General features: G+C 50.5%; 1 protein-coding gene across 1 annotated transcript in view; it reads right to left on the reverse strand.

Moving 5' to 3' along the window:
• Nucleotides 1-14,503, reverse strand: part of LOC142581404 (lysosomal alpha-mannosidase-like) — an 86,913-nt gene that overhangs the window by 20,491 nt on the left and 51,919 nt on the right. The window contains exons 17-18 of the mRNA XM_075691208.1: nt 10,746-10,864; nt 8,205-8,318 (exon numbers count right to left, since the gene is read on the reverse strand). Of these exons, the coding sequence (XP_075547323.1) occupies nt 8,205-8,318; nt 10,746-10,864 (233 nt within the window). The remainder of the gene's footprint in view (nt 1-8,204; nt 8,319-10,745; nt 10,865-14,503) is intronic.

Genomic DNA, 14,503 nt, shown 5'->3' on the forward strand with positions numbered 1-14,503 from the left:
CTGCCACGTAGCGACTTAAAAATCGTCATTCGACCCAAGAAAGGCCTTCAGGTGAAGAGTTTCAGCAACCACCAAATATCGAAAGCCGTCTCGGCCGCCTGCGGAGGGAAAGTTGATGATTCGCATTTCATCGTGCGCTAGAGGCCCGGTTCCAACATAATTATTGTTAGTACCCCAGATCAGGAGGTCGCGGATATTGCACGCAAGATCACGCCTATTGTGCTGGGCGGCAACCTTTACGCAGTCAACTCTTACGTTGCGGCACCGGACGGAGTGGCCCGGGGCGTCATTCATGGAATTGACCAGGACACCCCGCCCGAGGAGCTTATGACTCACCTAAGAGTGAGGACCCAAGGCGTGGAAATCGTGCAGGCTCGCATGCTGGGAAAGACCAAGACGGCCGTGATCACGTTCAGCTCTCACGTAGTTCCACGATATGTCTACTACTATGGAGGGGAGACCGAGTGTCACCCCTACAAGCCCACAAAACAAATCTGCTACGTGTGCCAGCGCATGGGACACCGATAGGACTTTTGTCCTACCCCGAACATCAAGATCTGTCTCGCTTGCGGGACGCACGATCCGACGGACGCCCACGAATGCTCGCTCAAGTGCGCCGTCTGCGGCGAAGCCCACGCCACGGGATCTCGCGAGTGCAAGCAAAAGCTAAAAAACAACAGCACTACCACCAAAAAGCATCCTCCACCCGGAAGGAGGAAGGAAGACGACGACAATGATGGAGGAAGGCCAAAGCGAAGCCGCCTGCGGTGCTTCAGCTCGGAATCCTCGGCGAGCCGCTCAAGGTCCCGGGCCCAGTCCAGGTCAAGGTCCCGGCCCCGGTCCCAATCCCGGCCCCGATCCCGGTCCCAGTCCAGGTCCAGGTCCCGATTCCGCTCTGAGTGGCCAAAGCTAGGAGAGAAGCAAGGGCAGCGGCAGCCTTCTACCTCGACATCCACGTCGAAGCAGAAGAACCAATCGGGCAATAAGAACCAAGCCAACAACAACAAGGTGAGCCGGAATCAGTCTAGTACCTCCTCCGCTCAATATACCAGTGAAAATAGTAAATGCCCCCCAGAATGTGCGCGCATCAGGGAAGAAAATTAAAAACTCAAGGCTCAGGTTAACGACCTAAACCAACGCATGCAACGCTTAGAAGCGTTGCTAAGCAAAGCAAGCAACAACACACAGGCAGGGCCGCCAAGCGGAACGATAGGCCACCAGCCCGCCATCTCCATTCCTCCCCCCTCAAAAACCACCACGCCCTCATCGCTCCCCGGTGCGGCCTCGGCAGCGGCAGGCCAGTCAAGTGCAGTCACCCTCGATGGCATTTATGCTACGATACAACTGATGCTTTACCAGATGGGCGAATTAGACAATAAAGTCAAGGAGAACACACTAAGCCATGAGGACCTTGAAAGAATAATACGCAAGGCTGAGTTTGGGTCGCGCAAGCGGGTCGACGACGAGAGCAGCAACCCACGCATCAAGGCGTACAAACGCATAAACAACACGGGTGACGTCAGGGACGCCGACAACTGCGACGGCGGTGGCATGAACGTCAGCAATAGCTAACGCCACACGCAGCGCGCCCGAACACCTCGAGATCTGGCAGTGGAATTGTCGCTCTTTCAACAAGAAGGCAAGCTCACTCCACCTCTTCATCCAAAATCACCTATACCCTCCCCCTCCCCCCGACGGCATCTGCCTTCAGGAGGTCGGGAACCAGCCGATCAGGCTACGGGGTTACAACGTAATGAAACACGCGGGATCACCGAAGGTCGCGGTTTTAGTTCACAAAACGGCGACGGCCGTGGGACAACATTATCAACATCATGACATTAATCACGAGCTAGTGGAAGTCCTCCCGCAGAAGAGGGGTAGAGGTAGCACTTTCATCCTGAATTTGTACAGTCCACCGAGGGCTCAGAAAGACGACTTCCGCAACATCATTTACGATAGCGTGAGAGCCGCTGGCTGCAACCAGCTGGTAGTGGTGGGAGACATGAACGCTAGACACACGACTTGGGGCTACCAACAAGACACGAAAATGGGGAGGTCGCTCCTCGATGCGGTTGACCAAATGGGCCTCGAATTGATAACCAACCTCCTCCAACCAACCCGAGTAGGCAACAGTGTAAGTCGAGACACGTTTCCGGACCTGTCATTTGTCATAAACGTAAGGCGCACCTGTCATGGGCGCACCTGGGCGAAACATTGGGCAGCGATCAGTACATCCTCAGCATCTCGGTATCCACGCCGAAACTCAAGAGAACAATTGACGAAATTAGGCTTACGGACTGGGAGGCATTCAGGCAGTACCCCCGCCCGAAAACGGTATAACGGACATAGCGGAATGGATGCAGCACCTCCGGGACGCCCATATCCAAACCACTAAAACCATCCAGCGCACGGTTGAGACGCCCGAAGTCGACCGCCGGCTCTTACACCTGTGGGAAGTCCGTGAGGGCCTCCTCAAACGGTGGAAGCGACAGCGGTTAAACCGGAAACGACGTCTACGAATCGAGAAAATAACAGACGAAGCCAGAAATTACTCAAACGAGCTGACGCAGCAAAATTGGGTACAGTTTGGCACCTCGCTCAAGGATACCCTGAGTACGGCGCAGGCGTGGGCCATCCTACGTTGCCTGATCGAGCCCGACAAGGCGAAATCGATAACCAGTCGGACGCTTCTAGAAATCACTCACAAGTTCCCCGGAAACGACCAGGATCTGATTGACACCCTAAAAACCAGATACCTGGGCAGCGACCACATACAACCCTGCCTCCTAAAATATGAAGGAGAACCAAGACCAGAACTGGACGCTCCCATCACGGAGGAAGAGGTGTACGCCGTGGCACGAGCCTTACAGCGCAACACTGCTCCCGGAACTGACAAAATCACCACTGCCATGATTAGAAAGCGAGCCCGATGCACATCCAGGACTTGACCGAATACCTAAACGAGGAACTCTGGAGCAAGGGCCACGTACCGAACGAGTGGAAACACGCGGAAATCGTGACCATTCCCAAACCCGGCAAGAAGCCCGCGATCGACGCCCTGCGTCCAATCTCGCTGACTTCGTGCCTCGGCAAGCTGTACGAGAGGTTCATCGAAACCCGCCTCCAACATTACATAGAGGACGGTGACCTCTTCCAGTACACCATGCTTGGCTTCAGGCCGGGACTTTCTGCGCAAGATGCGTTCCTAATCCTAAGGGAAGAAGTTCTCAAGGGCATCCCGAAGGGATGAGAACACCTCCTGCTCACACTCGACCTAAAAGGGGCCTTCGATAACATCTTTCACGAGGCCATTCTCAAGGGACTGAACGACACCAGCTGCGGGGAGCATATCTTTAATTACGTTAAATCGTTCTTGACGGGCCGGAAGGCAACCATCGGAATAGGTCAGACTCGATGGGATACGATCGACGTGCCGAACAAAGGAACAGCGCAAGGGGCGATAATCTCCCCGATTCTCTTCAACGTCGCGATGCTAGCGCTGACCAAAGAGCTGTGGAAGATCCCCGACCTAGGTTAAGTTCTGTACGCAGACGACATCACGCTCTGGGCCAGCAAGTGCTCCCTAGCGCGAAAAGAGGCGACCCTTCAAGAGGCCGCGACGGCCGTGGAGAGATTTGCGGCAGCGAGCGGGATGCGTTGCGTGCCCGAGAAGTCCGAGATGATCCGGGTGCACGGAGGAGGAATCTGCAAGTCCCCCGGCCCTATCGACCTCTATCTTGAGGGCCAGAAGATCACGGAGGGCAATAAGACTAGGATTCTGGGTTTTTCGATCCAGAGCTACCTGAAAGCCTCCCACACCATCCAAACTCTAAGGTCTGCCACCAACCAGATCTCGCGGATTATAAAACGAATTACAAAAAGCCGCAAGGGCATGCGAGAAGAGGACACGCTTCGCCTCGTCCAGGCTCTGGTGATCAGCAGAATAACGTATAGCATGCCGTATCACTACCACTCGCTAAACAAACGCGACCAAGAACAAGTCGATGCCATCATCAGAGGCGCGTACAAAACGGCCCTGGGTCTCCCTGTCACCACCTCAAACGAGAAGTTAGCGGCCCTCGGGATCCACAACACCTTCGCTGAGCTGTCGGACGCGGTCGGACGCAAAAGGCCAGACTACAGAACACGGCGGCGGGCAGAGCCATCCTCCACCGGACCGGAACGGCAACGGAGCTCCGTGCCCTCGATGGGCAACGATCACTCCCGCCTGAGGTCAGATGCAAGATCAAGGCGAACCCGATACCGAAGCACACGAGTCATGAACTCCATGAAGGACGACGCAAGACTCGCGTCGACAGACAGCGCCGACAATTCAAGTGTGACCCGTACGTAACGTACGTGGACGTGGCGGCGTACCCTGTAGGGGGCCTCTTCGCGGTAGCCGCCGTGAACGGGAGAGACAACTCCTTGACCCTCGCGGCCTCAGTAAGGGCAGAGACCCCAGCTGCGGCTGAGACCATAGCCGCGGCGCTGGTAATAAAGCATGAAGACATGGTAGGCACGGAAGTCCATGTCGTTACCGACTCGCAGCAGGTCTGCCGTAACTTTACCAACGGACGAACACCGCTGCTGGCGGCTCAGATTCTAGGCCCGAGCCTGCAAGAATACCATCAAATCACGTGGACGCCGGGCCACGCGGGTCTGGAGGGGAACGAAAGGGCGAACGCCCCAGCTCGAGCGCTCATCAACCGATCGGGGCAAGACCAATCGTCTCATCAATCCCCACCCATTACCTTCATGCCCCTGCCGTACAATTACTGCGACCTACTCGAGATCCAGCGACTCAACCGCAGGATTTATCCTCCGCCTCACAGAAAGCTCAGCACTGAAGGTGCCGTAGCTCTCCTACTTATTCAGACCAACACATTTCCAAACCTACACAGATACAGTAAAATACTCCCACATACATATCGCGGCATCTGCCCCTGGTGCGGCGACACACGCCCTACACTCTTTCACATCTCGTGGGGGTGCGGGGGCAAACCTCAACACTTAAAGACGCCTAGCACGTCATTTGAGCGGTGGGAGGTACAGCTGACCGGCGATAACCTGGCGGGACAAGAAGCTGTCGTCCAGCAAGTACGTCGAGCAGCCATGGCCAGTGGAGTCCTGGAATGAGACACCACCCACTCGACCTCAAGAGCAACCACCTCGATGGTCCGAATAAATGTTTTCTCTCTCTCTCTCTCGTCGGGATCGACCCCTGTTACCATGTAGCCATAAATTCCCGTGCCAGAGAGCAGGTATGCTTGAACGCGCAAGACGCGTCCGTTGGGAAGGGCGATTGCTGCCAATGTGCACAGGGCATGCACTTCACTAAGAACGGCACCCACAGGAATAACATGATGGAGGCCTGGTGATATGTGCAGCCTCAGAAGCCCGTCCCGGTTACGTAAGAGGCGAGCGTCTCTGAAGAGTCTTTATAGGGATACCGTGTATGTTGTAGTCTTTCTTTGGGCGGATGGCAACATTATATGATCCAAGAGGGCTATTAGATGGGTGTAGCGGGAGAGCGTCCGGATTAACAGACACGATCGCTTTTTGGCAGGAACATCTGACGATGCAAGCGCGGGAGACGCGCACGGTAGGCATATTTTCATAATCACCAATTCCTCAGCTTCCATCCGTAGTCTGCGGCGTGTTCTGAATTCTGACGTTTTGGCACAGGAGATTCCGGACACACTTGAGCAATTCTCTGTTACTGTACGTGTACAATGCATACGTCGCAATGCACATCCCACACAAGCCTTGGTGGATGAAGCGAGTCACAATAAAACTCCTCGTCCCCTTCATTTGGCCCCCACCTCTCCAGAAACCAAGGCTACTCAAGGAAAAAGAAAACCTTCAGCGCACCACGCGAGCACTTCTCCCACCGTGTGGCACCGACCTCCCTGGCGGCCTAGCACGCTGGAAAGAGGTCTTGCTACGAAGGTTACGCGCCCGTGTCGCCCTTACGCCTACGGTAACCTGGTCGTGGTCGACATGATAGCGCGCCTCCAACAGCGATTCCGGCCTCTTCTGTCCCGCTACTGCCTGCGAGGTGGACACTGGGCACCTACTCTGGACTTATTCTCCTCTACACGCCCTCCGGCAGAAACACCTGCTTCGATGTTGACCACCCTAGGTCGGCCGCCGGAAGTGGATAGTTGGACCGGACTCTGCCGGGAATCCACTATACTTGTAAATAATGCTTCATGTCAAAAGGCATGCTATCGTAATAAAAAAAGTACGACGCATGTTTCGGGGCGCAAGCTCGCTTTGATAACTTCTCAACCTGGGTTCATCTTGGTTAACCATTACCTGCGGCAAAAACAATACGTGAAGCTCACAATTAAATACTAAAAATTAAATTATGGGGTTTTACGTGCCAAAACCACTTTCTGATTATGAGGCACGCCGTAGTGGGGGACTCCGCAAATTTCGACCACCTGGGGTTCTTTAACGTGCAACTAAATCTAAGTACACGGGTGTTTTCGCATTTCGCCCCCATCGAAATGCGGCCGCCGTGGCCGGGATTCGATCCCGCGACCTCGTGCTCAGCAGCCTAACACCATAGCCACTGAGCAACCACGGCGGGTCAATTAAATACTAGCATATCAACACATGAAGTTACTCATGCGTCGATGACACTTAGAAACTATATTTAGTTTTCTGTATTATTTAGCTATAACTATGATGACCCTCTATATTCTATTACGCTGTAAAAGCAGAAGAGTGTTCTAAGCTCCTTCATGCGGAAATAACTACTTGCCCATACTTAAATCCCTTTTAGAGAGCCCTCGTGCACCTAGATAGAGTTCGTTTTCAATGCTTCTGCCCAATTAGAGTGAACGCCTTTCATTTGGCAGAAGGAAAGGTCTCGAAAATTGGTTTATATGAAAGAGAGAGAGAGAAATGATGCATAGAAAGGTATGGAGGTCAACCAGGGGTAGTTCCGGTTGGCTACCCTGCACAAGGGGAAGGAGTAGGGGTATAAAAAGAGATAGAGAACGGCAGGGGAGAGCGAGAGAAATAAAGAGAGACGAGCAAAAACAGACTTCGTACACTATAGAGAGGTAGGGAGTGGCGTTCGTAAAGTCTATCGTAAAGACTCGTAGACTGCAGGAATCTTAGAAGCGCGAATAAAGCCTTCTGCGCGGAGGTTCTTTGGGAGCGCTGGCTTAGAGCTTTTAGTTCTGATAGCGGACGATTGTCCAATTGGTCCAGCACTCCGCACATCACTTGCCTATCGCCACTATAGCGCGGGCAGACGCAAATTATGTGTGGGGAGCGTCTCATCACAGCTGCATGTGTCGCACGTGGTACTGTTGGCCATTCCAATGGCGAAGGCATAAGCGTTTGTATATGCGACGCCTAGTTACAGACGGTACAGCATGGTCGGTTCACGTCGTGGTAACCCAGGTGGTATATATGTATCTGTATATCCAGAGACAACAAACGGAAACCATGCAGCTATTTCCGCGAAGGGAGCTTCCCAACGCTGCCGTTGTTCTTAAAGTGTCACACCATCATCTTCTTCTTTATCAGGCTATTTAAGTCCACTGTAGGACGAAGGAATTTCGCACCGATCTCCCATCTCAGTTCTCTTTATATCTTGCGCCACCTAACGCCATCCTCCTATGTCTGCAAATTTTCTATTTTCATCACACTATACAAACTGCCCCCTTATCTAGTTACCTGCTCCTAAATTGCGCTTCTCTTCCCCTAAAACCCATTCGGTAACTCTAATAGACCATCGGTTAACTGCCCTGCACATTTCATGGCCTGCCCAACTCTACTGATTGACCCTAATCTCAGCTGGAAAATCGGCTGCCCCCGTTTTCTCTCTAATCCACGCCGCTGTTTTCCTATCTTTTAAGGTTACACCTATCACTCTTTGCTTCATCGTTCGTTGCGCAGAACCTTAAGTTTCTGCCCCTGTGTGTAAAAACACCTTAACCTTCCTATCCTTATCTGCTACACCCTACGAAATAGTGAGATAGCAACTGGTTGAAAAATTGCTGCTCCGGAACCAGGATGGTTGTAGATGAATCAGGAAGCAGAAATTTCAACGCCTACGTGGCGTGTCCGCAGCTATCGATCTTTGGTATAGCATTCGGCACAGGTCGATGTATAGCAAGACTCACGTACTCGTCGTCCGATCGCTTTCCCGCGCGTTACGTGCTCCCGGGTGGCACACATACCTTCTTTCGATCGTTGTTCGCCCATTGGAGTCCGTGTAGAATATGCCGTCGTTTAGGAGGTTTGTTGAGTAACGCGAAATGATCTCACGGCTGACCACCCTGCTTCGGCGGCTCCTGCATGAAGAGCGATGAGTCTTCAACGCTAAGTGAAGATGGCAAACTTTTTTAGTTGTCGAGGTATTCGTGTGGGGACGTGTATGGGGGCAGTTTCCTCTCCACCCGAACATGCTCTTTAACGAACCCTTAAACAGGCTTGGACCAGGTGCACTCGACAGGCGAGCGTCCTGACAAGCAACTTGACGTTGCTTAAGATTAAGGTTGCCTAAAATTAAGACCTAGTTGGTTAAGATTAAAGAATTTTTTCCTACAAGGTCACTATTGTGCTGAGACCCGCTGAGGCAATTTTTTTTTCCTTCCCTCAGCGTCACTCGTCACCTGCGCCATAAGAGGTAAGGGGAATTTGTATAAATGTTTTCACTTATGAAATTTACTAAATTAGTGAATAGCCCTTGCAGTTTGTATCAGAATATTCATCCGTATGGCGATAACAGGAAACAGGCGCCGACCAAGGTGAATTTTTTTCCGTAGTGCGATAACATCGCAGCCGCGCACCGTATGCTGTAGGCGCGAGCGAAAGCTTGCGAGGGGGAGCCAGAAAGGGTGGTGGCTTGATGCGGCGGTGTCTTCTCGCGCTTGCGAGGGAGGAAGACGGGGAGGTCAAATGCGTGGCAGTTTGGGCGAGTTGGTATGTCATAACTGTTTAAGGCTATTAGCGCAGCTCAGGACGAGCAAAAAAGGACAGAGGTAGGGGTAATCAAAGGGAGCGGAAAACAGGGTGAGAACCCTGTTTTCCGCTCCCTTTGATTACCCCTACCTCTTTCCTTTTTTGCTCGTCCTGAGCTGCGCTAATCGCCTTAAACAGTGAAGACGGGGAGGGTGCGCGCCGTCTTGTTACGCGCGCAGGTGATGGGTGGCAGCGGGCGAGGAGATGTGAGCGCGCTAGGGGGGGCAGGTTAGGTTTCTGCTCCCATAGAGTTCCATACAATCACTCTGGGGAACTGTGGCGCTAGTGCCTACAGAAGCTGCGAGCAGGGCAGTTCAGCGAGCATGGGAATGATGGGCAATACATGGATATGCCTAAACTTCATCCTTCTGGCTCTAAATGGCTTAGTGACTTTGCAGAGTGATCATTCTTAAGCAAGTATTGCGTTATAAGTAATGAAAGAAACGTTAATAAAAGTGTCCGACGACAGGATTCGAGCACAGGACCTTCAGCACAGAAGCCAGATACTGAAAACCTTAGGCCACGGACGCATAGACAAGCGTAACCATTGCAATTAGCAGCGATTATGCGTGCCTGATTGCAGAATCTTAGTACCTTCTACATTAAAAACGTATAAATTGCTTTGAAATTTAGTCCAATTTAGGCCCTGATAAAGCGTAATAAACGAAGCCACAAGAACGTCTGAAGCCCCTAGCACGAAGATCACACATATCCATGTCGACTCCATCTGCGGCGGCTGAGACCGGCTGAGCGCGTCCCATCTTGGAGGCAATCTTCGCTGGGTTCGAAGGCTAGCCGACCAGAGATAGCTGATGGCTTCGTGTGCGCTGTTCTCACGCGCCTAGTTCATGTTGAAAAGAAAGGCAGCAGCAAAGTGAATTCGCTCGCCGCTGCTGCCGCTGTTCCATCACGCCAGCGTTCTGGCAGCGAGTGTCCACGGCCATCGAGTGAGATGTGTTCGTGTTTGCCTGTGCGCGCGTGACATCGTGCTTGTTAATTTAGCTATTAAGCGAATGTTTACAGCAGCTCATGCAGCTGATAAAACGACTAACCTTACTTCGTATAACTTTCTAATAATTTGCTATCCCAACGAATACATTGCATTTCCGACGGAACTAGGACTTTCTTTTTTACGATAACCACCAAGACCAATATAATTTGCACAGAAGACTTAGTACAATAGACTTCGTATGGTAGGATTTTTGCCGTAGAGCAAGCAACTTCAGCCAGAGGAAATAAGGCCCCTTGGCACGTTTAAACACCGAGGAAGCAGACTGGCAACATTATCAGTTACTGGTATCCAATAAAGTAACAACTAAATGACGACCTACTACGAGCGACTGTTCTATCTGCAACAATGAACTATAAACCCCTGCTAAAACACGTCCCAAGGGTCACAAGCGGAGGCGCGTACTTCTATAAAAGAAAATACTTTCCATAATTTCATCAAACGTATAATGTCACTCTTAAAGTGAAGGTGTTATTATGCGGCAGCGGTGCTCGAGGGAAACCAGATTACGGACGGCTGCTTACGTGACGGCCGTTCTCTGCTAGTGTATCATTACACGAATGGTGCTGCACACACTTGTCTTCTAAGTGCCCGCACGAAAGCATTGCGCTCTTGCTGTAGCAACGCTTATCTTCCGTTCCTTATTGACATAAGGAGCACCAGACCGGCAGGGCCACTCAGTGCAGTCTACTCAAAGAGTTGCATCTCAAGCCTGGGGGGCACCTCGCTCCATATACAGGGACCTCACTCGACCGGGATGGGTCCCACCATCCACTCGAACTCGATGAGGTCCAGGCCCTTGTAGAGCCGGATAACTTGAGTAATCCAGGAGTCGAACACCTGCTGGATCTCCTGTACCACGTTTCCCTGCAAGAACGAACAAGACGTCAGGCTTTTTGCCAAATTATTAATGACATGCGCCTAAAACATTACGAATATGGGCAGCCTATTACTCTCAAAAATGCTGATCACTGAGAGCACTGACAAGGTAGCAACACAAATAACGAGTAATTAACTAAAAATGTGAAACTGAATTTTGTGTTGAGCAAGTTGGACGTTCATGTCAAAGCGGAACGAGCGGCGCGAAGCGACCAGTACATGAACCGAGGGGTGTTCCTGTCCTCGTCGCTTTGTGCCGTTGGCTCATCTTCGATATGCGAGGCTGGTACCAACAGCAACAAAAGGATAGTCTGTCCTGTAGCATACAGCACCCCAACATAACCATCCAGCTTTTCTACGCTATACGAAGTACATATGTGCACAGGAAGCCACACAGGAGAATCACAGGAGAATACGCGTCTCTCAGAAAGAAAGCTTCACAGTTTAAGAAAAATTCTGCATAAATGCTGCTGTAAAATGATTGACCATATTTTTCAAGAACATTCCTCCACCTCGCGGGCTTCTGTGGAGCTGATTTGCCCTATTCACTGCCCCTGTGCTTCGCCTTGTGGATCAATCAACCTCGCCCGGTAATTTGCTGGCCTCCTGGTTAGCTCAGATGGTGTAGCGATCGCCCTAGAGAGGCGTTGGTTTCGGTTGTATCCACGGGTAAGGACGATTTTTTCTTGAACTGCGAAGCTTTCTGTCTGAGAAATCCGTATGGGTTTCCTTTCTAGCTTTGCGCTACACTAGGTCGGATGACAATTTTTCCTTCGATAAATGTGGCGATTGTTCGCGACTGACTAGTGACGACTCACATTGTTGCGGAAGCGCTCAAAGTACTCACCAGGCACCTTGCCCTCGCCTCTTCCCACCATCTCGTCTCGCTGCTAGAACACCGACCTTCTCCCTCTTTCTGTCAGGCGATATCCACAAATTATCGCGACAGCCACTACGGATTAGACGCTTGGGGATAGATTCCGTTGGCTCGGTATACTTGTGCTAGCTTTGCTCACGAATATGGGTCGAAATCATTTGGTCACGAATATAAGTCGACAGCTTATTTTGGGTGACATTCTTGAGAAAAAAGGTTGACGTATATTGGACAATCATTGTACTCTACCGGTGCTGGCACATGAGGTAGAAACTTGGACGTTAGCAAAGAAGCTCAAGAACAAGTTAATAATAATAATAATAATATATGGGGTTTTACGTGCCAAAACCACTTTCTGATTATGAGGCACGCCGTAGTGGGGGACTCCGGAAATTTTGACCACCTGGGGTTCTTTAACGTGCACCTAAATCTAAGTACACGGGCGTTTTCGCATTTCGACCCATCGAAATGCGGCCGCCGTGGCCGGGATTCGATCCCGCGACCTCGTGCTCAGCAGCCTAACACCATAGCCACTGAGCAACCACGGCGGGTAAGAACAAGTTAAGGACCACGCAAAAAGCGATGGAACGAAAAAATGTTAGGCATAACGTTAAGAAGCGGGAGGATAGCGGTGTGGATCAGAGAGCAGACGGGGATAGCCGATAGTCTAGCTGATATTAAGAAAAACAAAGTGTAGCTGGGTAGACCATGTAATTCGTATTGTAGATAACCGGTGGATCATTAGTGTTACAGAATGGGTGTCAAGAGAAGACAAGTGCAGTCGAGGACTAAAGAAAACTAGGTGGGATGGTGAAATTAGGACATCTGCAGGCGCGTTGGAATCAGCTAGCGCAAGACAGGGTTACTTGGAGATCGCATGGAGAGGCATTCGTCCTTCAGTGGACGTAAAAATAGGCTGATCATGATCATGATACTCGAATAAATGCGATAGGTATCTTTACAAAGACCATATTCACATTGACACTGACCGTTCGACCACAGTAGGTGGGTCTGTGAGATATCTCTCCGGCAAAAAATTTAGGGCTCCTCAATGGAAAGCGTCGACTGCGGCGGAACTTGCTTTCTTTCGTAGCGCATTTGGTGTGATTCGCCAAAAAGGGCCTCTAACATGGAGCGCATTCAGTGATTCTAAGGCAACACTACTGTGTATGATATCCATTTTACAGCGTGAACCACACGAATGAGTAATGCTTGAAATTTGAGAGATTTTTCATCATTTCATCGATCAAGGATAACGCCGGCGATGTTGCTCGGTGTACTCATGGTTATGGCGTGCAGGAACCCATCCCGTTATCAAGAACAGATGCAGCAACTAATCTTCGCATGCTCGCGCCTGATGCCGCACGCTCCATGTGGAACAGGCCAAGTTTCCAGCACATAGAATACCCGCCTGCATCGCCTGGACTTTTCTACACGACCCCGCCTCCCAACAGGGCTATCACGGTATGAGACAAGTGTTCTTTGCCGATTGCTTGGTGTAGCAATTGCGAAATTATTTGCTTAGTGCATCGGAATAGCCGACAGGGCTGCCTGTGACTAATGTGGTAACAATAAAACCACCGAACACATTCTTTACCATTGACCCTGCTGAATGATCAGATGAAATTAGTAATTGCAGTAGATAATATTTTGTCCTCGGCCAGTTCATGCATGCTATGAGTTCAGTTAAAGTTCTCACGCGTTATTAATACAAACGGGTGCCAGTTCTGGGCTAAACGTGTGCCGCTCTTGTGCTATAAGCCCCATACTCTTTACAAAAACCATCTGTTGGCTGCATTCTCTGGTACCACCACACGAGAACATCGCCTCTCCGCGGCGCCAACATCACGCTTATACGGGGTCGTGGTATTTTGGTTCTATAATGAAGCGCGTCGCTGTCTTTTCCAACCGTACTATGTTAATTAATTAATTAATTAATTAATTAATTAATTAATTAATTAATTAATTAATTAATTAATTAATTGATTGATTGATCTTACGCTCAAGAAACACATTTTATATGCTGATAAGTAAGTGCATTCGACTTGTGTTTGGAAAAGCAAGTTTCGATTCGCATCTGCAGATTCTAGAGAAGAGTTTAACAGGCGCAGCTCTACTTTCCTGGTGTACGCACTTCAGCTTCTCCGCCTGTGTGATGATCACATATTTAAGGTTGCCTACTAGTACTCACTCGAAGTCAACTATCTAATGGTGCCACCAGCAGTCGAACACAACTTACTGCACCTACCAACCTACGAAGCGATCGTGAATGTAAAGCACTCATTTAGTACCCAAACAAGCGATGAATTCTACTGGTCGACAAGTATCAGCTTTTTGTGGGTTGACTCGTTAGCAGGCGAGTTCTCTTTGCAATTTCGGTGAGAGGTGGCACGTCTGCTTGGTTGGTATGAAGCAAATCACTTCAAATTAATCAACCTCCGAGATATGCGATCTCATGCTGAGACGGCCGAGTCAACATAAGGAGCACGCGTTCTCTATAAACGTGGAGTACTGAATCGGAAAGCGAAACTGAATACGAAAGGTTGCATTCTGGGATTTTTCATGGCAGAACGACGATCTAATAATGAGTCACGCTGTAGTGAGGGACTCCGGATTAATTTATACCACAGGCTGTTCTTTAACGTGCACCTAAATCTAAGTGCATGGGCATTTTGTGTTTCCTCTCCGTGACAATGAGCGGCCGGTGTTTGAACCAGTGATTCCGAGCTCAGCTGGGCGATGCCACTGGGCTG

The sequence above is a fragment of the Dermacentor variabilis genome, chromosome 1 (assembly GCF_050947875.1).
Source record: "Dermacentor variabilis isolate Ectoservices chromosome 1, ASM5094787v1, whole genome shotgun sequence".
NCBI lineage: Eukaryota > Metazoa > Arthropoda > Arachnida > Ixodida > Ixodidae > Dermacentor > Dermacentor variabilis.